The sequence below is a fragment of the Tiliqua scincoides genome, chromosome 6 (assembly GCF_035046505.1).
Source record: "Tiliqua scincoides isolate rTilSci1 chromosome 6, rTilSci1.hap2, whole genome shotgun sequence".
NCBI classification, from domain to species: Eukaryota; Metazoa; Chordata; class Lepidosauria; order Squamata; family Scincidae; genus Tiliqua; species Tiliqua scincoides.
This window is the reverse complement of record NC_089826.1, coordinates 64,295,739-64,321,515: the sequence shown is the minus strand read 5'-3', so window position 1 is coordinate 64,321,515 and position 25,777 is coordinate 64,295,739. Positions and strand designations below refer to the sequence as shown.

Below are 25,777 nucleotides of genomic sequence, written 5' to 3'. Positions count from 1 at the left end.
GAATGGTACCTCAAAGCTTTCTTGTTTACTACTCATCATTGAGATCATGCTATTGTGGAACAGTCTGCTAGCAACCACAGTGTCAAGTGCACCTGAGCTGGACATGAGTCCGCTTCATATGGGATGCTTTCCTAGTTCTCTGGGGAGGGAATCCATTCTATGCTTTCCTCCCCCGCACTCATTGCCAAGGTCAAGAGGATAAGCAAGTTCAACATTGACCACATCATGATGGGTGATGCGGATCTGGTTTGCATTCCTACGCAGGATGGTGAAGGATGAATACCTTCACTTCCCCTCCTGACTGAACCTCTTGTCCCAGAACCATGGCAAAATACTTGACTAAGACCTCGAGATACTATAACTGACAGTGTAGAAGATCTGACCTTAACCAACATCCTAGGGGAGCCAAAGGACATCCTTGCTTTCTCAAGGAAATCTTAAGACACATTGCCTACTCATCAGAGTTGAAATGCTTCTGTGTCTGCAGCATTTAACAATTTGCAACTGAGGGATTCATCTATCCAGGACATCCTACGTTATCTTCATTTTCATGGGATTGGCAAACTCTTCAGTGAGAGCTTTGCCACCATGTCTGCATTCCATCTGGCAGTAAACTATGCTCCTTTTTTTCTCATCTGCTTGTCAGATTCTTTAAACAACTAGGCACCATATACCCAGTAATCAAATCTCTACTACCATCCAGGCATTTGGTAGTGGTCTTAACTTGTAGGCAATCTCTTTGGGGCTATGACTGTGGCAGACTTATGTTTGCTCACCTTCAAGACTGTTGTTCCGATAGTGCTTAGCACAGAGGGCTAATGATTTTTTTTTTTTTGCCTGAGGTGGTCTCAACATTTCACATCAATCAGGATCAGATATTGCCTCTCTTCTTGTCAAAGTCTTTGTTCAGTGGGGGAAAGAATTCTGCACACATCAGACAGTGAATGAGCTCTTTCTTTCTGTGTCAATGGAACTGCATCATTCTGGGCAGTCAGTTAGTGGGGACCCTGTAAGGACAAAAATGTCTCACTGGATGACCAAGACGATCTCCCTGGCTGACCAGTTAGCTAAGAAGAAGCTACTGTCTGCCTTGTTAGCACACTCCACCAGAGCTGTTTCCTCTGCTACTGCCAGACTGAGAGATGTCCCATATCCAAAGCTTTGTGTAGTCTACACTTTCATTGGACACTATGCCTAGGCATAAGACCAGTATTTCATTTGGTCACTGTGTTCTGCAGAACATCATGTCACAAGTGACTTTCGCCGACTTCCCAGTAAGGGGCTGATGCTAGTTACTCTCCTCTGTGTGCACAGAGACCATGAAGAAGGAGAAGGTTGCTTGCATGTAACTACAGTTTTCCAAGTGATCATCTGTGCAGTCTTGCGACCCACCTGACCATCTCCTTAGGAGGTCTGACTCCAACGGAAAGAACTTTGCTTAAGTTGGAAAACTTGAACCCTTCAAAGAAATAGAGGAATTGGACTGTAACCTGTACTTGAGGAATGCAACCATGTGCAACTTGAACCCATCAAAGAAATAGAGAGAATGGACTGTAACCTGTACTTGAGGAATGCAACCATGTGCATACCTTCTCTTGAGTGCAAGGACAGAATGCTGAACACAGTTTTTGGCTGTGTTCCAAGTTTAGCTCTGCATGAGCACAGATCTCAACTACATGTATCTGCCCACATGGTCATCTGAAGAACTACAGTTACAGGTAATCAACCTGTCCATTTATTCATATGGACAGGTTTGTCCATATGAATGCTTCATATGGCCTGAACATATGCTTCATTGCCTGAACATTTCAGATACGTTTTCTTAAAATTAAAAAAGTGCAAAAACAGATGATAGAGACCATGTAATGTTGAGATTAGTGATGTGAAAATTTCATCGTATTGAGTTGAGCTAGCACAAGAGATGGACAATTTTGACTTTTTGAGACAAACACAGCATTTTACTTCTAGCAAATATATGTTATATGTATGATTGATGATATGATGCGAGAGAAGGAGCTAAAGAACCAAGCAATCATGTTTTATCTAGTCTTTTGCAGACACATTGTTTATTTTTCTTAGCTTTTACCGGGAAAAATGTAATGTGGCTAAAGTGGATTAACTTGATTAAGATAATGTAAGAGAAATACTCTCAGACTAAACATGGGTATGGCAAACATGGGATAGTCACCAAGAATGGTATCTATCTCATATTCTTTCCCTATTCATTATGATTTGATGTTGTCATGTTTTTTCAAGCTTGTATTGGCAAGGAAATGTATGATTAGATATCGTCAAATCGAAGATAAGTAAAATCATACATTGTGGGCAAAGAACGACAGAAGAAGGCTATCTGTGGTGGCCATCCATGTTTGCTGCAATGTGTAACTTTTTTTCCTTGCGTCTGCTACCCTTTGTTTTGTTTGTTTGTTTGTTTCACTGTCTTCAGTGATTTGGAGTTCACATAAATCTTTATCATTTGACTTTGATTTTCTTTTAAAACTTCACTTTTGCTGGATCATAAAATAACTTGCACTCCAGTTTAACAAGACTGTACTTTCTCTTCTGAAAGATTTCATTTGACAAAAAAAAATTGCGTTTCATAGTATCTCAGATTTTGCTTTTGCACAGCATATTGGGCTGTCAAGAAATATTCAGTGGAGGAAGAGAATATGTTGGAATAATAAAGAGAATAAATCCAATTATTTAACATCCAGCTTGATTATTGTACATAATTTGAATTTGCGATATTTAAATAATGTATTTATGTAACGTAATTTAGTTGTGTACCAGGCATACAACACTGGTAATGAAAATAGCTATGCATATATATATCATTAGAGCCAATCTTGTTCTGTCCTTTTGCTAGCAGAGCCTGCCTCCCCAGCCCCAAATCTTCGTGTATGTTTATTTATCCACATCCCTTGGCATCTGATTTGTAATTATATGCATGAATAAGAGACTTCATTTCATAAATGAAATAAATATTTCTATAGCCCTTTGCATGTTCACAGTACCTTACTTATATTACTGAGTAACACCCCACCCCAGCAACCCTGTAAAATAGGTTAGTATTGTTGCATAAGTTGCTTGCCAAAGGCAGCCTAGTGATAAGTGGGATGATTACTATTTTATCATAAGACTACCAACCTGAATCATAGTTAAGGCCTGATAAGAGTGTATCAAACTTGTGAACGAAGTCCAGTTCAGGAGCCTCTGCTATGAGTGTCCCTAATGCAGTTTTAGTTGAGAAACATCTTGAGAGACCACTATGTTACACTGTACAGAGAAACCAGTAGGTAATTGCCATTTCTGATATCTGATTTGCATCCTGTGGTTCTGTAACAAAGAGACTGCCCTGTTTCTCCAGTGTAAAGTGTATGAAGAAATTGTTGGCACGTGATGGCATATCTCACGTTCAAGGATGAAGTATGAGTCTGTGAATTCTAGATAAGCTGATGATCTGTAATATGATCTGGCCATGGTCACCCATTCCTTGGTTAGTTCAAGACTGGACTACTATAATGCACTCTATGTAATACTTTCTGTGCACCCTTTGAAGTGCGCTCAGAATCTTCAACTGGTTTATATTCAACAGCAAGGTTTTTAACCAAAGTTGGGTTTTTAGCACATGTTCATCCTCATCATGTCAATTGTACTGATTACCGCCTCATTTCCAGACACAATTCAAAATGCTGACTATTGCCTTTTAAAGTCCTGACCACCAATTCCCATAAAAAGCTGCTCATCCACTATGTTTAATAGAAGAAGCACACTTTTGTGTCCTACCATCATCAGAAGTTGGGTCATGGACCAAGGGAGAGAACCTCCTATTTTAAAACTCCCAGGATGTGGAATTTCCTGCCTAAGAATCCTGTATCCAGCTTGTCACCTCTGAAAAAAATATCTTGGTTTCCACAATCATTTCCCTGCTTTTTATATTAAGTTTTCTTTACACTCCCCTGAAATTATTGTGTAATCCTTATATAAAGCATTAACTATGTTGCTATTCTTTCCTTGGGTTTGTTAATATAGTGTTTTTTAAATGTTGTTTGAATTCTAGATTAGGTTGTAGATTTGTTGTAAGTTAACCTTTTGGAATGCTTAATCATGAAATAGAAAAGTGGGATACAAACCTGTGAGCAACTTTGGGAGCCAGTCTTTGCTGGAAAGTGAGTTTTGCATATGATAGAGAATAATTTAAAAAAAAATTAATATTGCTCCTTTGTACTTTATCCTCCTCAGTTCTAAAATATGGAAAGATGCAGGTTTCTTAGCTAAGGGAATCTTCTTAAGGTACCATAAGTGTTATCAAATAAGCAGATATGCTTATTTAATATTTGATGGTCTCTTCATTGTCTGTTGTAGCTCAATATGAACTCTGCTCCAACGTTCATGAATTTCCCTCCAAAAGGTAAGCCCAAGAGAGCTGACACGTTTGACCTGCAGAGAATTGGATTCGCAGCAGAACAGTTAGCTAAGTGGATAGCTGACAGAACTGATGTTCATGTAAGTCACTTGACAAAGTTAAGAGACTGATCCACACTTATCTTCATGTCCTGTGATAAATTGACACCAAGAACTAGGATCCCCCACCACCACCTTCAAATGTTGTTTTCCTATCAGAGTTTTCCTCAGAGTGTATTAAAATAATAAAAGTACCAGCTGTGCTACTTCATCACTCTATAGTAACTTTAAAAAAAATTAACGATGGATTTCAATCTTGCTTTGGTAGCTAAAATATTAATCTGGCTGTCTCCTAGCGGAACATGAGGAATGATCATGTACCAATTAGTTGACTAATGTTTGCTTGTTCTTGAAATCTTTCTTATTGCAAGTAATAACTCCACAAGTTTTGAAGTTTGGTTTTTAATGCTATAGATATGCAGCCGGTAAATATGCTGAAGAAATGTATTTAACTGTTTACCTATGTGGTGTATAAGAACAGTGTATGAATGTTTTAAAGGGAAAATGTGAAATCTTTCTAGAGTTTATACAGCAGTTCGTTCTGGACTCCCAGATGAGAGGATGCTAAGAAAACAGTTTTAAGAATTAAACATCTGGAGTTAAGCAAAATTGTTTTGGACTTGGGTTGATTTCTCAAATGATTCTGTCCTGTGCTCGGGAGAAACAAATGGAACACAAATAATCTAGAAAAGGCATCTTGGAGTTGCAGTGGATGACAAGATCAACATAAGTCCGCAGTGTGATGCAGTTACAAAGAAGGCTAATGCAGTTTTAGCCTGTGTTAGGAGAACTGTAGCTTCCAACTCATGAGTAGTGGTTCCACGTTACTCCTAGTTGGTCAGACCTCACCAGAAGTGCCGTGTCCAGTTCTGGGCACCGCACTTTAGAAAAGATCTAGCCAAACTAGAGTGGGTTCAGACAGTGGCTTCCCAACAGTAGGGCAGGGAGGCAACCCGCCCTGGGTACTAGCCATAAAGGGGCACCGCATGTCCCCCCCCATGCCCCCCAACTGCCACCTCCTTCTCTTCCTCCTTTGCAGAGAGATCAAGGCACTAGGGTGATCAACACTGCTGTCTGGCTGGATTTGAAGCTGGCCTTACCCCTTCTGGGTCAGTTTGGGGCCACCCTGCTCTTGTGTGAGTTTGAGTGCTCTGGAGGCCCTTCAGGCTTCTGGTGAGCTACTTTGACATACAGGAAGCTGGATTAGATGGGCCTTTTGCCTGGTCCAGCAGGGCTCTCCTTATGTGCTTATGTTCATTTCATTGGCTTAAAGCCTAAAAATGATTTCTTTTCTAGCCTGTCCCCCAGTACCTGTGCATAGATACTGTTCATACTGGATTTTTTTTTTTGTTGTTTTTAAAACTATTCAGCATGGGAAATTAGTGAGCCTGCTTGAATCTTCTTGCTCGAGTTTGGTGGATATGAGTTTCATTGTGAACAGCTGATTGAGTGTAATATTTAAAATAGCTTAGTAATGCAATTGTTTTAAATGTATGTACATATGTATGTACTCATATATATGGTTACATCAGAAAGTGGAAGAACACTTGCTGTCTTTTCTCCCGTTCTACAGATTAGAGTGTTCAGGCCACCAAACTATTCAGGTACAATTGCATTGGCTCTCCTGGTGTCACTTGTTGGCGGCTTGCTCTACTTGCGGCGAAACAACTTGGAGTTCATCTACAACAAGACTGGTTGGGCAATGGCAGCGCTGGTACGCCAACTTTTAAAAATGTTTCACAGTTGAATAATGCATTTGTTTGTGTACAGAACAAGAGTTCAAATCCCATTTGCACCGTTAATGAGAGAGCTCTGCATTAATAAATAGGTTAGAGAGAAACAGCATTGATTATGAAATCATAACAGGAACAGCTGGGCCAAATCTCCAGGGCAGTAAGCTCTGCTAGTTGATAGCGGTGTGCAATTAAGCGGTTGCTGATACCCTGGCTAATTGTAATTTGTGCCAGCGTAGTTGGTAGAAGTTGGTTAAAGTGGCACTTTTTTTTACTTCAAGAGGATTACAAGTAGCTGCAGGTTTGAACTGGAGGGCCAACATTTGTGCAATTAAAACAGTGATTATCATTTATCGTATATTTAAAGTTAATGTATAGCAACTGAAATAGATAAGAAAGAGCTGGGTTCCTTGGCCGTTAGCCTGAGCAGTATACAATAAGCCCCACAGTGCAGTTAATGTTTGTTAGATGCCTGTACCAAATATTTACATGTTATCTATAGAAAAGTAGTAAGTGCTTAACTGAAGTGGTTGGGTTATATAGCATTCATTCTAAAGCCTTCTTTCTCTGAAACTGCCACTTTACCTGCTTGAATCGGCCTTTTGAAAGGTCTTGATTCAGCTTTCACCACTCGTTATAATGAATCAAAGTGTTTTTAATACTTGTTTTCAATATTTTTCTTTTATTCCTGCCACATGTATAAAGTTCTCTGCAATCATGAGGACAAGATCTCCACTTCTCTTTTTAAATGATGCAGTTAACAAATAAATGTTCTTGAATGTCACCCATTGGCAATCTAAGGAAGAGGTGCTATGATGAACCCAGGAGAATTCCAAAGTCAAGAGCCCACTTCAGTAACAGTCAGGCCTGTACTAAGACTTCTCACAATTGTTCTTTACACCTAGTTTCATATCTGAGAGCAATAGCTTTAAGACCTGCCCTTAGCTAGAGGTGTTGAAAATGGTGTTGTTTATTTTATTCAGAAGCCTATTGTGTTCAGTAAGACTTAGGCTGTAGTCCCATCTTACTCACAGGAAACAAACACCTCTGCCATTTATATTCATTTATAAATCCAGCATTTTCATCTGAAGGAGGGTCTTACCTATATATAACATCTTATGCCACAATTCTCACCTGGCATCCTAACCCTTGGTCAGGGTTATGCATTTCTAACCAGTTCTAGCCACAGAGGGCCTGGAATCTATTTGGATAGCTGAACATTACTATACTTCTGTAGCTATTCAAACACCTAGAAATTTAGGGCACTTGCTGGCCCTTAGTCTTAAGTGGCTAACATAGTTAGAGCTATTGTCACTTAGGAAGTTCCTGAGTACCCACCTCATAGTAAATAACCATGTCATTAAGAGTGTAAGGCAAGGATGTCAAATGCATTTCATACAGAGGGCCAAAGTTAGTGTTCATTGTGCCTGCTGAGGTCTGGAAGTGACATCATAAAGCAGAAAGTGACATCATTAAGCAGATGACCAGAAATAAGCTCTTTGTTCTCGCTTAGAAACTCATTTTCTGCAAGAAGAGAAAATGCGCAAACCTTGTTCGTATTTTCAAGATATGAGAGAACCCAGTTATCATGCTGGGAGAGACTGGATAAATTGCTTCCGGGGGCTGCATTTGACCCTGTGGGCCTTATGTTTGTCACCTTTGGTGTAAGGCAGAGATGGGCAGACTTTCAACTGTAGGGATCCTGGACCTTTAACAATGGTATAGAAGAGGGAATTTCAGCAGGTGCAGCTTGTCAGCTCCCAGATGACAAGCTTTAACCTGCTGAAATTCTCTCTCCTACACAATGGTTAAAGGGCCAGAATCCCTAAAGTTGAATGTTTGCCCACCCCTGGTCTAAGGCTTTGAGAAGCTGAATACACAAGGAATAAGTATTTCCTCAGTGACACCCTCTCTTTTGGCACGATTCATTTTCTAGTATATTTAACAGCTCATCGTTAATTTGGGATACACTGGCAGTGCGTATATGGGAAATGTATCATTTTCATACCCATAGACAGTCCTTTGAAAGCCATGCAGAGCTGGGATGATGGAAAGAAGCCATTTTAGGCAGTATTTCACTCCCTCAGCAGTCAGGAAAATACAGCAAAAGGATTTGATAAATTGTCTGTTGAAACAGCTTTCCTATCTTGAACTTCTCCATAGTGGTATCTTCAAAGATAAGGGTGGTGTTGGTGGTAGTGATTTGTTGTTAGCTTTTAAATGACCTTTATTATTCATATAAAATTGTATCTCTCTTCAGAAGTATCTGACTGCTGCACAACCTTATAAAGTATTAAGTTAGAGATTTTTCTCTTTAGAAATATTTCAGAGTTTTAGTAGCACCCACTCCCTCTCATCTCTCTTCCAGCCCTACTGTTTTACAGGCTGTGAAATTCTTAACCACAGAATTTGGCCTGGTTTTGTGTGAGAAGTAGACCTAAGATCTTTGGTTCACAGATCTGAACCTGTGACCAATCCTTATTTCTACTAGTCTCAAAGAATATTCTGAGTGTACTGCTGGGGACTTGCAGAGTGCCTCATTCCATTGAGCAAGGCCAGCCTGGTGTGTCCCCCGCCACGCGCACACACCCTGTATGAATGTTTTTCAACTTCTCCTCAGCACCTCCCCCACCAGAACTCTTCCATCTCCTGCAAGTTCTGTTTTTTTTTAATTTTTATTTGTTTTTTTTTTTAAAAAAACACACACTTTTACATTCATGCTTACTTGAGGCCTGGGTTGATCCCAGCAAGAACCTGTTGTCAGTACCAAGACAAAAAACCAATTGAACCCAATATTTCTCTCCACCAAAATCTACATCAGGGCTCACTCTCCCAGCTATCAGTGGTAGCTGGGAGCACATTTTATGGCAGAGGGTGGGGTTGGATGTCAAGGAAGGAATTTGAATAAGGAAGGGAGAGGGACACTGCTGAACTGAAGAGGCAGGAGAAAACAACGGAAAAGAACATACATGGAAGCAGGAAGTTTAAAATGATGGGGCCAGCCACTGCCTAGTAAGTTGGTTGAAGGTCTCTAGTGTTTGTATATGTCCGAGCTGTTTTGGACATCTTAGTTTTTAAGAGGAAAGAAGGCTTATTAATGTTTTAGATCAGGCGTGTCCAAAGTGAGTCGAATTGGAAGTCCACAAGGGCCCCAAAAGGCCCAAGGGCTGGGGTTTGGGCACCCCTGTTTTAGATAAACAAACACGTGTTAATGACTTGGCACTGGAGACCGATCTGGCAGGGCAAAATGCCCCCAGCTGCTTCCTGTTTGATGTTGCTCCCCTGCCCTGATCACCAGAATTCATGTTTGCTACAACAACCATGGCAACTTGGGTTTGTGGGCTCCTGCATCAGAGGCTTCCTTTCCTCTCCAGCCTTTGCAGTTCTCCCCTATGAAGAGCTAAATAACGATTAGTTTTTATTTCCTGCTATTTGGAAGGCAAAGTAGATGCAACAGTTGCAAGCATGTGTCGTAGCCAGGATCACCACTTACTTTCTAACAAGTGGTGAGCATGCAGTTTTTAAGCACAGCTGGGGCAGGAGGTGAACAGTTCCTCCTCCTAGAAAACTACATTTCATCCTGCTGTCTTTCTCCCAAGGGGTTACTCCCTGTTTGAGTCCCACTGAGAAAAAATTGGAAAGGAGTTCAGGGCAATAAATCGAAAAATCATCTTGGACTCTTGAAACTGGTGTCATGGTTCTTGGAGTCCTGGCATCTGCTTTGAACATCTGTCCCCTGGTCCTGTGTTGCTTTGGCAATCTTCTATCACAGAATGATTTTTTTTTTTACAATATTTGCCTTGTACCGCTAAAATATTCTTATAAACTTCTGTATCTGTTTCCTATTCCTTGGAAATTTCCTGATAAGAAATTCATTTGTTTTGTCTTTGTTTACAAGCAAACTTCCTCATAAGGAAGCATGGCTGCATGCCCACAGTGTCATGTATTCTGGTTGAAAGTTTGTCAAACAAGGAAATCAAAGCAGGGCTTTGTTTCTTAGATTGCTCTACATCTATAGGCAGAGTTCCTTTCTTAATGTAGCTCAAGGAGCATGATTGAGCAGGTTGGCTTTCAGCTGCAAAGCTCTGAAAACTTCTACAGCATTTTTAACCTAACCTTAGCCTAGCCTTTATTCATTTCGGCACAGCTGAAATGTAGAGGTGGAAGCCTTCCTGCATATTCAAAGGGCTCGGCTACTTGAGAATGAAAAGGCAAGTTATAAGAAGTCTGTAAGGAAGTCCACACTTTAAGGACCACAGCAGTGTATAGTAGGGAGTGTTGAAGGAGAATATGGTAAAATCAGTTGCATGTGTCACTGAAATGTTTTCAATTGGAGATGGAGCCTTCTTAAGGCTTGTTCCCTTTAGGTTTAACCTGTGTATCCTGTTGTTGGATCAAAATGGAACACCCTGAATGTGGTGCTTAATCTCCTTGGAAAAGAGTGGGATGACAATAATATATCTGGAGATGGAAAAAAAAGTGTGTTAAATGTCAGCATATTCCAATATGAAATTGGATGAAAACAAAAACATAACCAGTTCAATGGAATTCAGAAAATGCAATTATTATTTTTTATTCCCAAAAGATGTTAAATTTTTATTGTGGCGTAGGCAGCAACTAAAGGTAGACTAAATTGGAGAGGTGGCTACAGATTCCAAAAGGAGGGGGCTGATGATTAATTTGTACAGGATAATGGCCTATTATCATGTGTTTTTACATGGAGCTGTGAGCCTATAATTCTCATTGTGTGATATCTGAAGCAACTAAAGAATGCTATAATGAGATTCGAGAGGTGGAGCTGAATACCTTAGCAGGAAAGGGGTGGTGGTGGAAATGACTAACAATAAAACAAATGGCATTTTGCAGTTTTGCAAAAATGAAAACAGCCCAGGATAATGTGCAGTATGGAGCAGCTCCCTCTGTGAACCCAACTTTCTCATAGATTCCGTGCAGCCTGCTTCCCTAATCATGCAGACAGAGGGATTTGAAGAAGGCATAGACTGGCGTAAACTTGCTTTGCCTCCAGGTTATATGTGAATTCATATGGCCCATTTAATGTTTTCCCTTAGTTGCTGTGTTAATGATGTACTTGCCTGTTGCTCATTACTAGAGAATTTTTTTAAGTACTGTAAAGAAGGCCTGTCCAGTCCGTGAGATAGTTCAAACCAGCTGTCATGCAAGAGGCAGGCAGTTGTCAAATCTGCTCTCAGCTTGATTCATGTCAATCAATACACAGCTTGCTCTTGGAAGCCATCAACAGCCCCTGAAGACTCTAAACTCAAGCTTCAGGAGGCTCTCTGCTGGACCTGGGATTAGCATATTTTATGTATTTTAGGTTTGCTAAGCCTTAGGATGGGTAACACAATTCATTAACATGTATCTGAGGATAAAGAGACTTGAGAAGCCAAGATCCTTTGACTCTGCTCCTGCTCCTTGGCCTGAGTAATAAGGATGAGGATCCCTTGCACCAAAAGAGATAATTGCAAGATAGATAAGATGAGTCTTCCCATCCCTCATCAGAAAAAGACTATATTTGGAGAATCTGTAAATCTGGGAGACAAAGTCTCCAAATGGCCCTGGGAACTGTAATGGGGAACTGCAAGACCTTTGAAATACGTTGGCATCAGTAGCTTTGTGAAATCACCAACCATGATGCTCATTCTCTCCTAACTCTTTCAACTATTTACATGTTTGGAGTCCCTACTGTTGGTTGACATGGTTCGGCCGCAATGCTGTGCACGCTTTCCTGGGAGCAAGCCCCTTTGAACACAGTGGTACTTACTTCTGAGTAGACATGCCTAGGATTGTGTTGTTAGCAAGCCAATTCATGTCACAGTAGTGTCAGTGATCTTAAATTAAACTGCAGTTTGGTAGAATTGTGGGCTAGGGATAGTGTGTGTCACATGTAACAAGTCCAGAAAAATATCATAATTTTTGCGGGGGCCATCTTCCCCTTCCCCCTGAAGACCCAATCTATGACTCGTACAGAGTGAGGTGGTAAATTCAGGTGGTAGAATCCTAATCTCTCCCATGAGGGTAAAAAGGAAAGAAAAAAATCTGCATGTAAAACCAGCAAGCCAGAGCAAGCAACCCAGCCTTTCCTCCTGTGTACTTGTTTATTATGTAAATGATTTGGGGGGGAGCATGGTGGAAGATTGTAAAAAAAGTGTGATTCCCACTCCTGAAGTCTGAAGCAGAAAAATCCAGAATTCTACCATGTCAGCTTCCCTGCCTCAGTCTGTATATTTTGTGGATTTGGTCTCATATATGTCAACCTAAATTGATTGTTTAAAATATATACACCACTATAGACATATTGCACTCTGTCTGCAATCATCAATTGTGGGAGATGTAGGGAGATAAAAGGTGGCAGCAGATGTGTTGGGGCAAGGGGAATGTACAAAATTTTTTGTACATGTTTGATATGAGAATCATGGGGAAACTATGAAGATCAGAGTTGAGTGGGTGGCTGTCCAGCCGAGGATAAACAACGCAGAGGAGGAGGCTGAATAGAAAGGCCACGTGGGTGCTGCCCGGGGAATCAGCAGCAAAACTCCACAGCAGCTTCCACAGGAAAGCTGCAACCCACCCCTGGTACCAGATTTGCCTCCCCAGTCCCTCTGGCCTGCCACGCTGGTCCCTCGTTGCCTCAACACTGCAGCTCCCTGCTGCTCCTTCCACTGCTGCTGAGGAACCAAGAGGCTGAGGGAAGTGTGGGCGCCAGCCTTTAAACTACGCGCCCCAGTCTTGCCCTCTCCCAAGACCAATAGCTGCCCAGCACGTCACGCAGGCGGGGAACCAGACAACTCGCTTTCCACCTGCATCCACAGCTGGAGGGCTTTTATCAATGGTATTTGATATCACGAAAACAGAAAAAATTTATCTTAATAATGCACACTGCTGGAGATGTAACCATATCAAGGCAGACTTCATACATGTCTTTGGGGATGTAGGATTGTACAGAAGTATTGGACAGATTATGCGGAATGACAGGATATTTAATATCAGTGGATTTGGAAGTTGTTTTATTAGAATGGTTGGGTCAAATTGAAGGTGTTACTGATAAAGAAATGACAATTTCTTTGCAAAAAGAGAACCGTCCAAATTTGTTGGAATGTTTAGCTAATTATATGACAGAGAGAGAACGAGAGTGGTACTTCATCTCACTAGTGTTAGTACCAGATTGTTGAGGACTCTGCAAGGTTTTGTCCAACTCCTGACAAGAATTCTGCCATAACGCACAATTTGTTTCTAGAATTTACTGCTACAGGATGTGATGTTGACCATTTTCCTAGTTTCAGAAGGGAAAGTAGACAAATTCATGATAGCTGCTTCTATCAATAGCAGTTGATCATCATTACTTATTGAAAGCTACAGGTTCAAAGGCAGTCTAGCAGTAGATTCCAATTGCTGGTGGAAGTGATACTTTTTGTTCCCTGCTTCTTGAGTCTGACTGCTGGGAACAGGGTACTGGACTAGTCAAATTTTTGGTCTTGTCTAGCAAAGCTTTTCTTATGTTCTTATTTTCTTAAAACTTACTAATATTGATTTGAAGGGAATTAGAAATTAAAAAAAAAAAGATTACAAACTGGATTCTGTTTTATTGCTTTTTGGAGCAGTAAATACTATTGAGTACATCATACGCAAAATTGTATGTGTTTTTTTTTAAATGTGTATATACCAGAATTTATGACATTTCAATAAAAGATGCAGGGAAAATGCATTATTCAAAGGGATTGGATAGCAACAAAAATAAGGTTACGCTGCTTGTTATTTAAGGTCTCTATCGCCACACATTTGATGGTCACTTCTGAACCGTTTGTGTTCAGATGATGCATTGTTGGTTTGCTTTGTTTGTGTGTTTATTAGCCAGTAGGCATTTTCAAATCACTGGCTTCTTAGGTTCTGTTATTGCTGTATTTTTTTTTTTAGTTGGCGGTCCTGAATGTCACATTTATTTTCTTTACTCCAATGTCATTCGCTGTGGTTATAGTGGACCCCGCCAGCACACAAGATAAACACTAAAGAAGAACACCGTTCGCCATGGTTATGTCTGTTAGCATTCTTATACCATGCCAGGCTTCCATCCCCCTTAGACTAGTTTCATACTGATACTCCTGATACTCTTCAGCAGCTGTGGCCAAACTCACCATAACTACACAGTGGAAAAATGGTCCCCGTACAGACTGCATCTTTCTGTTCCTCCCGGGCACCTTGCGTAGTGCTCCATGATCGCGGGACAGGGACGCTCTGAGTAGTCGCGTCTGCTGCCTGGCATCCTAGAAGTGCTCCACGCACAACAGGATGTGTGTGAAGACCCTGCTGCCCAAAGCATCTCTGTCCCCCAATCATGGAGGATGTCATGTGGCACCCGGGCAGAACGGTAAGGTCCGCTTGCAGGGTAGATGGATTCATCCGAACCCCAGATCCAGTCCCCGGACCAGGATTTGAGTATCCCTGTTCTTGTCAGGGGTTTAGTTCAGGACAAGGGAAATTTAAACCAATCTATATTACTTTCCATAGAAGTGGATAGAAGGAAGCACAGTTAAAATATTTATGGTGTGCAAGGTATATAACTCTTCATTGTCAGTGAGCATAATAAAGACCAGAGAGATTCTGTAAAGCATTACTTCAGGCTAGAAATTTTTTCTTGGAATTTAGAACACATCTTAACTAATCTGTGAAGACCAATTTTGTCTCTCTTTCGTGCCCTTTCCTGCCTTGCTATAAAATACCTAAAATTTTAACTATAGGAATTAAAAAAAAAACATTGATTCTCAATTCACATGGGTTCCCTGGACATGTGAACTCACTTCCCCCTCCTTTTTCTATAAAGAATGTTTTCTCTTGTTTTGCAGTGTGTCGTATTTGCTATGACTTCTGGCCAAATGTGGAATCATATCCGTGGGCCTCCGTATGCCCATAAAAATCCTCAGAATGGGCAAGTGGTAAGTGCTCTTATTGTATCAGTATATAAAATGAATGATATTGCCACTGAGACCTATAAATTCAAGCAGTGCAGGGATAGCATATGAAAAATATGTGAAGATTATTTACCTTAAGGGGCAGTTTTTTTTTCCTTTCTCAAAAGTCTTTCACTCAGCATGTGCTTTTGACAGCACATAAATGTAAAGGAATTTACATTTGCAGGAATATGCAGTTAACTTAAGCAAGCCACTGATCCCTTGTTGAAGCTCAGCATGTGAAATTGCTTCAGATGGTTGACTACTTGCTATTTTAGCCATTCTAATGGATGGGCAAATTACATTGACAGGGCTTAAAAGGTTCCCTATGATCCTTCAGTGAAGTTTTGAACTTGTTTGTAGTTCTGTCTATCCTTGTCTGATCTGCTCCATTTTGCTCAGTATCTAAAGCAGTAGCTCTCCAGGGTTTCAGATGAGACTGTCCATCCCCTACATCAAGATGCCAGGGACTGAATCTTCTGCATGCAAAGCAGGTTCTCTGTCACGGATTTATGGTCCTTGCTTTGGTCCTGTATGTGTGTGGTAGCAGGGTGTTGAGAAAGTGTGAGGAAACTTCTCCAGTGCTTAGATTTAAACAGAAAAGTATCATGAGCTGAAAGGACAGCAAAATGTATGTGTTGCTTGAATGGCAATTGATGATTCCAGAGCCAGAGCTGGCAGATATGCCTCATATATTTTGCCATATTCTTAAGTTCAAGTTGATGTCGGAACAATATTCAGCTGTTTCATCACACTATGGGTGATACTTTGGGAAATATACAATGGGTTATCCTCATCCATGGATTTAACCCATCACGGGTTCTGAACCTCTGGTTAGAAGACCCACAAAGGACCTCCCAGATGCATTGGGCGAATTGCCATGACTCAGAATGCCTGCTGTAGCCTTTTTACAGGGACTCTTAAGCCTCCCCACAAAATTCAGAAGAACACCCATATCTGATCATATCCAGGAGCTTCTCTGTGGGTTGGACTGCGGATTTCTTCATCCACAGTTTTCGGCATCTATGGAATTCCAGGAAGTTCCAGGAATGGAACTCCCTTTGATGCTGAGGCACGACCTGTCCTGGTTTGAAGTGTCCTCTTTATCATCCTTGTTATGTTACTGGACATTCGGTGCATGAATCTCCCATACTGATGAGAGCAAACTTCTTGCTTTGGTGTGTTTACTGAAACCTAGTCATGTAAGTGAAGCAGTACAAAAGTGATTGACTTATACACTTCATCTTTCACATTTTTGTGTTTTCTTGGAGTTGGAAATCAGCTATAGTACTGAATCAAGGGTGAGCAATGGGTGGCAATCCTGTGACAAAAAGGGTTGGTGTGAAAACATGTGCGAAGGTGGGAGGATTTTAAACGTACTAAAATGTTATTGCAAAAGTGTTGGCACAGATCTTGAATGATCTTTTGGTCCAGCTGTTGTATTTTTTTTAAATTATATGTAAGGAACTAAACCCAAAGAGATGTGCTGCTACTGCATACTCATTTTACTTCAAAGGGCGATTTGAATCAACGATGCCTATTGAGGTTTTGTGTTCTTCTGTTCGTTGCTTTGATTTCTCTCTGATGTATATGGTTTCCAGGGTGCAACCTCTTCTGGCTTCGTGATTGCAGGGAAAGGAAGACTACAGATAAAATAGATAAATAAGAAAGAATCTTGCAGCATCTTGAAGACAAACCAGTTCATATTAGTGTTTCAGGTGCTAAAGGATGGTCTGTTGTGCAGAACCAACACATGGGTGTGTGTATACCTTTCTGGGAATAGATAATAAATGAAAGTTATGTGTCAGAAAGGAACTGAGGCCAGCATGTTAACACAAAGCTGTTTCGGTGCCTGCTTTTCTTCCCAACATACTAGCAATGAATTGGGCCACATTCCTGCACTGTACTCTGAAGTAAACTGGAGAAAAGTACTTTGTTGGTGACGTTTCTGATATTCAAACAGCAGTTGAGTGGGAGCCTACATAAAATGTGATTTGTCATCTCCCTTTTCCCCCTCCCCTTTTCCTATTCAGTTGAACTTCCCACTGTTTTCAGGCTCTCTCATTACTGGTTAATGGAGAATAATCTGCTTAGCCTTGCAAGAGGAAATCCATTCTTAGTTTTCTTTGATGCCTCATATCTTAATTAGAGTAAGAAAAAAGTGATGGGCTGAATTTGATGACTGATCTACTTGGTGACAGGAGGATAGGAGCTGATTGATGACATAAAGTGACACACTTGGTCTGGCAGCTTTGTTACACAGAACTTGGACTAAGGAAGTAATAAATAACTGTGTCACTAAAACACTGTGTTTGGAACAGCTCAGAATTTTTTCATTACTCCATTTCACTGTTTAATTTATGATGTCTTTTATACAGACTGGCAGAAAGGTGAGAGATGGCAGAGAGCAGACACTGGTAGTATCAATTAAGCCTACGTGTGTGTGTGTGTGTGTGTGTGTGTGTGTTTAATAAACCACCAGTTTGGCTCTTCTGCCTAGAGGTTGGAATATTATTTCCTTCTTATCTTAACTTCTGTATCTTAAATATGATTCTGCCTTTTTCTTAAGTTCTTATGATATGCAGTCACTCCTTATGTAGTGGCACTTATCATGTAGGGACTGTTGTGTCTTGAAGAGAGAGAAGTGTGTGAACAAAGTTCAGAATTGGTGCATGCTGGAGAAGTAGTGTAGATGGAACCAGTGAAGTTAATAGCTGGCCAAAAGATTATGTTTATTGTTTGAAACAGAGTCTGATTTTACCTAATTGGGACATTGGAGGCTCCTTTCAACAGGAAAAGAGAAATGGGGAGGTTTAAGGCCCATCAGCCATCATCTGGCTGTGTCTTCCATCTTTGAAAGCTGTCTGCTGGCTGACTGGCATAAGCCATTGGATTCAAAAGCAAGTGACCTCAACCGCAGCTGTCTGTTTCAAAGCATATTACATAGTGGTTTTTTTTTTTTAGAAGTTTGAAGTTCATAGTTAGCTCTTGCTTCTAGCTGCCTTGCCAATCACTTCATTGCAGCTGTGTGATAAAATGCTTCCGAGTGATGAAAACCTGGAGAATAGTCATACACAGTTTATATTTTTTAGTCACATATATCATTTTACTGTCAATTAGCTTGTTCTTGTTAATTTTGGCTGAACTACTGAAGAAGTAAACGGATCGCTTACATGATCATGCAGTTAATTTAGCTTTGGCACAGGCTTGACTTTGAGCCCCAGCATGCTGTCAGTTTGCAAACCCACCTGATAATACTTTAAGTTTTTGCTCAATATGCTTTGTTTTCATTCTCCAAAGCAATCAAGTGTCTTTTTTGCATACTGACCCTGAACTGATAATATTTTCTTCCTCTGAATCCAAAAGAACCTCTGAGCCCACAGCTGGGGCCCAGAACAGGAGGATTAAAGTTATGTGCATGGAGAAGTAGAAACTACTGATGAGTTTATTCCTTCTGTTACTTATTTTCAGTTATCTGTGCTTTTAGAAGCTAATTAATAAGCTGTTATTTATTTTCAGTTATTGTTTTTTTTTAAAACACACCTTTACATTCATGCTTACTTGAGGCCTGGGTTGATCCCAGCAAGAACCTGTTGTCAGTGCAGGTTGGCAACCTTCAGTCTCGGAAGACTATGGTATCGCGCTCTGGATGGTGGTTCTGGCACAGCGTCTAGTGTGGCTGAAAAGGCCAATTCGGGAGTGACAGTCCCTTCCACACTGGGAGCAAGTGCAGTCTGTCCCTGGTCTGTCTCCCTGGCTATGGGCCTTCCTTCTTTGCCTCTTAGCCTCAGACTGTTGGCCAAGTGTCTCTTCAAACTGGGAAAGGCCATGCTGCACAGCCTGCCTCCAAGCGGGCCGCTCAGAGGCCAGGGTTTCCCACCTGTTGAGGTCCACTCCTAAGGCCTTCAGATCCCTCTTGCAGATGTCCTTGTATCGCAGCTGTGGTCTACCTGTAGGGTGCTTTCCTTGCACGAGTTCTCCATAGAGGAGATCCTTTGGGATCCGGCCATCATCCATTCTCACAACATGGCCAAGCCAATGCAGGCGTCTCTGTTTCAGCAGTGCATACATGCTAGGGATTCCAGCTCGTTCCAGGACTGTGTTGTCTGGAACTTTGTCCTGCCAGGTGATGCCGAGGATGCGTCGGAGGCAGCGCATGTGGAATGCGTTCAGTTTCCTCTCCTGTTGTGAGCGAAGAGTCCATGACTCGCTGCAGTACAGAAGTGTACTCAGGACGCAAGCTCTGTAGACCTGGATCTTGGTATGTTCCGTCAGCTTCTTGTTGGACCAGACTCTCTTTGTGAGTCTGGAAAACGTGGTAGCTGCTTTACCGATGCATTTGTTTAGCTCGGTATCGAGAGAAAGAGTGTCGGAGATCGTTGAGCCAAGGTACACAAAGTCATGGACAACCTCCAGTTCATGCGCAGAGATTGTAATGCAGGGAGGTGAGTCCACATCCTGAACCATGACCTGTGTTTTCTTAAGGCTGATCATCAGTCCAAAATCTTGGCAGGCCTTGTTAAAACGATCCATGAGCTGCTGGAGATCATGCTGGAGATCATGAGCAGCTGCATCGTCGGCAGAGAGGAAGTCACGCAGACATTTCAGCTGAACTTTGGACTTTGCTCTCAGTCTGGAGAGGTTGAAGAGCTTTCCGTCTGATCTGGTCCGGAGATAGATGCCTTCTGTTGCAGTTCCAAAGGCATGCTTCAGCAGGACAGCGAAGAAAATCCCAAACAAGGTTGGCGCAAGAACACAGCCCTGCTTCACTCCACTTCGGATGTCAAAGGGGTCTGATGTGGAGCCATCGAAGACAACAGTGCCTTTCATGTCCTTGTGGAAAGATCTGATGATGCTGAGGAGCCTGGGTGGACATCCAATCTTGGGGAGAATCTTGAAGAGGCCGTCCCTGCTGACCAGGTCGAAAGCCTTTGTGAGATCTATGAAGGCTATAAAGAGTGGCTGTCGTTGTTCCCTGCATTTCTCCTGCAGTTGTCTAAGGGAGAATACCATATCAGCGGTGGACCTGTTAGCTCGGAATCCACACTGCGTTTCTGGATAGATGCTCTCTGCAAGTACCTGGAGCCTCTTTAGTGCAACTCGGGCAAACAGCTTTCCTACTACGCTAAGGAGAGAGATGCCGCGGTAGTTGTTGCAGTCACCCCTGTCGCCTTTGTTCTTGTACAGCATGATGATGTTTGCATCCCTCATGTCTTGAGGTACTCCACCTTCTTTCCAGCAAAGACAGAGGATTTCATGCAGCTCAGTGACTATGATCTCTTTGCAGCACTTTAGGACTTCAGCAAGGATGCTGTCTTTTCCTGGTGCCTTGCCAAAGGCAAGGGAGTCCAGGGCCACGTGAAGTTCTTCTAGGGTTGGTTCACTGTCAAGCTCCTCCAACACAGGCAGGCACTCAATGTTGTTCAGCGCTTCTTCGGTGACTACATTTTCTCTGGAATATAACTCAGAGTAGTGCTGCGCCCAGCGTTCCATCTGCTGTGCCCGATCCTGGATGACCTCGCCTGCTGCAGACTTCAGAGGGGCAATTTTCTTCTGTGTTGGACCTAGGGCCAGCTTGATACCGTCATACATTCCCTTGATGTTGCCCGTGTCAGCTGCTATGTGTATCTGGGAACAGAGCTGGAGCCAGTAGTCATTAGCACATCTTCTGGTAGCCTGCTGGACTTTGCTGCGAGCAGCTCGGAGGACCTGCCGGTTGCGCTCACTGGGACAGGCCTTGTATGCTGCTTGAGCTCTCCTCTTTCCCTCAATGACTGGTGTCAACTCCTCAGAGTGGGCTTCAAACCAGTCTGCCGTCTTGTTGGTCTTCTTGCCAAATATGGACAAGGCAGTGTTGTAAACGGCATTCTTGAAATGTTCCCATCTGTTGGATGCGTTTGTATCGGCCGGGCCTGGAAGAGATTCCTCAAGTGCTTGTGCAAATTCCAAGACAAAAAACCAATTGAACCCAATATTTCTCTCCACCAAAATCTACATCAGGGCTCACTCTCCCAGCTATCAGTGGTAGCTGGGAGCACATTTTATGGCAGAGGGTGGGGTTGGATGTCAAGGAAGGAATTTGAATAAGAAAGGGAGAAGGACACTGCTGAACTGAAGAGGCAGGAGAAAAAAACGGAAAAGAACATACATGGAAGCAGGAAGTTAAAATGATGGGGCCAGCAACTGCCTAGTAAGTTGGTTGAAGGTCTCTAGTGTTTGTATATCAGTTATCTGTGCTTTTAGCAGCTAATTTTCTCTAGCAATTGAGAGAGGCCATGGGCCAAAAAAATTAGTTGCAATGTGAAAGATAACCAGAGAAAGCTGCCCAGCTCCTTCCCTGTACCTATAATAACAGTTTTCTCCGTGTTTCTTTGCCTATCATCAGGGCAAATTAATAGGAAAAACCAGCCTGCTTTTTACACAGTCAGTGTAAAATGTAACATAGCAATGAGCAAATCACATTCTAAACCTTATTTATTTAAGCCATTTCTGCCAAATGTTGCATATACGCAACAGGGATTAAATGTGTACACCTGTGGGCTGGGCAAAAATGGTTATACCCCACCTTTTCTGTCCTGATTACCAGGGCACCCAAGGCAGCTTATAAAATTTTGAATCACAATAAAAAACTACAGAAGATAAAGACCAGAAATAAAAATAAGCAGCTTTAATAAAAACATTTAGCATTCCCATAAAACTAAGACCTAAGTTTAAACGAAAAAGTAACCTTTTCTGCACCCACCACAAGGCTAATCAGGGGACCTAGTTCTTAACTTATCTGAGAGGGAATTCCACAACAGTGGTGCCATCATGGAGAAAGCCCTATCCCTTGTTGATGCCAAGCTGGCTTTAGCAGAACTCGTAGCTGAACCCCCCCCCCCCCACACACACACACAGATGACCTCAAAGGACAAGAGAGTTCATATGGAAGATGGCCTTGGTTTACCAAGCTGCAAAGGGTTTTAACTGTCAAAACGAGCACTCTGAGTCATGCCTGAAAACCAAGTAGCAACCACTATAGCTGCAGGACCAGAGTTTCGATAGCATCAAACTGCCAAGTTGCCTTAGACCACACAGGTCACCAAACTGCTAAAATTTGCCATTTCCAAACAGTCTTCAAGGGTAGCCCCACATTGCCCAGTATGTGTGAACAGATTTCCCCTTTGCCTCTACTTAAGTAATTTTATATAAAAGTTTACAGGCTTTCTAACAATCCCTATGCTTTAGCGCCCAATCCTTACAAGTGGTAAGCCAGTGCGCACTGTCGCAAGCATGCCGTAAGGCACATTTGCAGACCCTAGCACCAGTGAAGTGTCAGTGCTAGCCCACTGCGGGGCTACTCTCACCCAGGGGAGAGGGGACAAGAGTCCCCTTCTCTTGAGGAGGTGGTGGAAGATGCCTGGGGTGCATTGGATGCTACGGCAGCTGTTTTTGGCACTGCGTGCTGGGCAGATCAGGATTGGGTTGTTAGTCACCTGGAAGGATGAGGAGCAGAAATAAGACACATAGTAGGTTACGCTCAGTCCAGTAATTCTGTCCATGCAGCCACATCCTCTTTCCCACGTTTTTTGTGCAGTCTAATCCCCCTACAAACTATGCATTGAGTAGAGGGAGTGACATCAGAGTTTAGCCAGATTTGTAGTAATCAAGTGGCTTAGGAAGAGGTCAAATACAGAAGATTGCTTATAAATCACAGGCCTTGCAGTCCCTTTGTGGCTGTTTAGAATACATAGATGTGTAGGAAAATATCTCTGTTGTTTGCTTCATATACTAGTATTGCTTTCAAGGAATACTGTGGTTCAGAATTAAGTATGGTTAGCGAAATATTATGGAATTCCTAGTGGTGTTTCTATTAGAAGTAAAAAGCAGACTGAAGCAGTATTGTCTGCTCATTAATGCATAATTTGCACACATGGGGCATATGAACAGTTTTAAAAATTGTGAAAAATAGAATCCTTGCAATGTTGCATGCTTTCGTGTGCCGAAGTTGTACTGTAAAAGTTGGGGTATCTTGCCCTTGATGATCCAGAATACACCATTAACTGGCTAAGTGAGCTCACTGGCCCCAACTTCTGGTTTCCAACCTGCAGATGAGTACAGGAACATTCTGAGCGGCTCTGCAGTGAAACTGACAGCATCCCAAGTGAAACTGGTGAGTGAAATGTCAGCAACAGAGACGTTCTAATATCCTCTTATGTTCTTATGGACAAGTTTCTGGAGGAAAAATCCATTATGGGGTACAAGCCATGATGTGTATGCGCAACCTCCTGATTTTAGAAATGGGTTATGTCAGAATGCCAGATGCAAGGGAGGGCACCAGGATAAGGTCTCTTGTTATCTGGTGTGCTCCCTGGGGCATTTGGTGGGCCGCTGTGAGATACAGGAAGCTGGACTAGATGGGCCTATGGCCTGATCCAGTGGGGCTGTTCTTATGTTCTTATGATCTGTTTCACTCTTTGCTAGTGCTGTGTTTTTTCTTACTAATGTCATTGAAAGGTTAGTTTCTGTCTTCATTTTATCTACAGCCAAGAAACAGTCTTAAACTTGACCTTGAAAAATACTACTATGTACCATGTGTGTACATGTACACATTGCATGTCGCCACAAAATGTTTTGTCAAGAAGTTCAGTATTTACTCTTGGTATTCTTTATAGTTAATGTTGGAAGGATAACAGTGTGTCATGTAGCTTGCTAGGCGTTTATGTGAAACAGTTCAAAACAGGCTCTGAATGCTTGAACTGATTATTGCCTCCTTTTTTTAAGATACTCTCAGAATTGGGTCCATGCCAGTGACATTGGAAATACTGATCAACCTGGCTGGAATCCAACTCTTAATGCATTTCACGGTCCTTACAGATACCACAATTGAGATGGTTGTTGGCAAATGATACCTTAGAGCATTCTTTGGTGTACAGATGTTCTTAGCTCACTTCTTGTCACAACAGCTCTTGAGTGGAGTTTAATTTAAGATCTTAATGACTTAGCACCACCAAGTAAATGCCACTGCTTACCAGATGCTTGAAACTGGGATTCCCACATCTAAGCTCATTACTTGACAAGCTGCAGAAACACTAGCCAAGAAGCAATAATGCTCCAAGAGGGGATGTCTGCCAAGAGACAATGAGATAGCATGGAAGCCAGGATTTAGAAAGTGAATGGGGACAACCAACTTTTTTAAAGGGGGCGAAGAATCTAAAGCAATAACAGGAGGTGGAGGTGATAAGAAAATAATTCCCTACAGAAAATTCTTGTCATTATTATTTATACAAGCAAAGCAGAACACTGCTTGCCAAAGTGGAATATCAACTCTGCTATCCAGAAATCATCATGTTCTCCTGCTTGCCCCACTCCCACTGATCCAGCCCTTGTAAACTGCTCCCCAGTCTATCCACTTGGAGGCAGGTTCTTTTAATGAAGGATGGGGTCTGGGCTTGAGGCACTTCCCACTTTGAGCTAGTCTTTTTCTTGTCTTCGCAGTAGGCAGATGCAGGTTTTGAGCTTAACCTTGAAGAGCCTGTTAGGTCCAGTTTATTACCTGTCTTACAAACTGAGTGAGGGGAAAAAAAGAGGCAGTTTAATCAGCAAGGCGGGCTGTAAAGTCTAGGGAAGATCAGGCCAACTGAAAATTGCACCCTGAACCTTGGTGACTTCACTCTCCCATGTGGACGTGAATTGAGGTGAGTATGGTCTTGAACCTGTTACCTTTTTGACTAGACATCATGGGGAGGGCACCGAAGGTGTAGGTAGCCAGTCAAGTAAAACCCCTTCCCCTCTCTCACAAGGCATGTGCTGCATTCTAATTGGTTTTCTTCTCTGCCCCTCCCAATTTGCATTTTGACTCTGAATGTTATGTGCATCAAGCCCAGTGTGGCTTACTGCCAGGAAGAACCATCACAGGATAGGTGGAGGCACTCTGGCCTGATGAATTTGATCGCATTGCTCACTCCTTCCTGTCTTTGGGAGTGGCAGCCAGTGAGGACTGCAGCAGTCCTACTGATTGTAAGGCCTTTGCTATGTCTTGTCGATCTTTCCCTCTCCCCAAGTGGGAGGGGAAGGCACCATGGCATATGTGGAATTTTCGGCACCCCTTTGAATTTTTTGCAACGCTGTGATGGGCATCATCTTGAGTTTGGAGGTTTCCCTTACAGAGAGGGGCTGAGGCAGACATCTCCTGTCTGCAGACCTACCAAGCAGAAACATGCACAAGAAGGGAAGGGACAAGTCTGTGCACAAACAGGAGCTTGTTGTTCAGACAACAGCTGCAAATTGGCCTCCAACATGCCTTCCCTCTTCCCAAAGTTCTATGCAAGGTGCTGGAGACTCTACACGCCTCCAAGACAATGCAACTGAACCTGTGCATTTTGTGGAGGACTGTGAGTTCATGCCAAAGGAACCTGAGCCCCATCACAGATTTCCTACTCCCACAATTGTTCTCTGTCCAGAAACATCCACAATGCATGTTAATGTTAGCTGTTCAGTTTGTTATTAATTTGAAAATGCATATTGAATCTAGAAGGAGTAAGGAAGGAGTGCTCCCTCCCCCTACAACACATATTTTAATTATTTTGGGGGTGGGGATGTGGATTTTGTTTTTAAATTTGCGAACTGCTGTGAGAT

General features: G+C 42.2%; 1 protein-coding gene across 1 annotated transcript in view; it reads left to right on the top strand.

The window, feature by feature from the left end:
- TUSC3 (tumor suppressor candidate 3) overlaps positions 1–25,777 on the top strand; it is a 133,385-nt gene that overhangs the window by 61,051 nt on the left and 46,557 nt on the right. Inside the window, exons 4-6 of the mRNA XM_066631949.1 lie at positions 4,366–4,506; positions 6,038–6,178; positions 15,056–15,145. Coding sequence (XP_066488046.1) covers positions 4,366–4,506; positions 6,038–6,178; positions 15,056–15,145 — 372 coding nt within the window. The remainder of the gene's footprint in view (positions 1–4,365; positions 4,507–6,037; positions 6,179–15,055; positions 15,146–25,777) is intronic.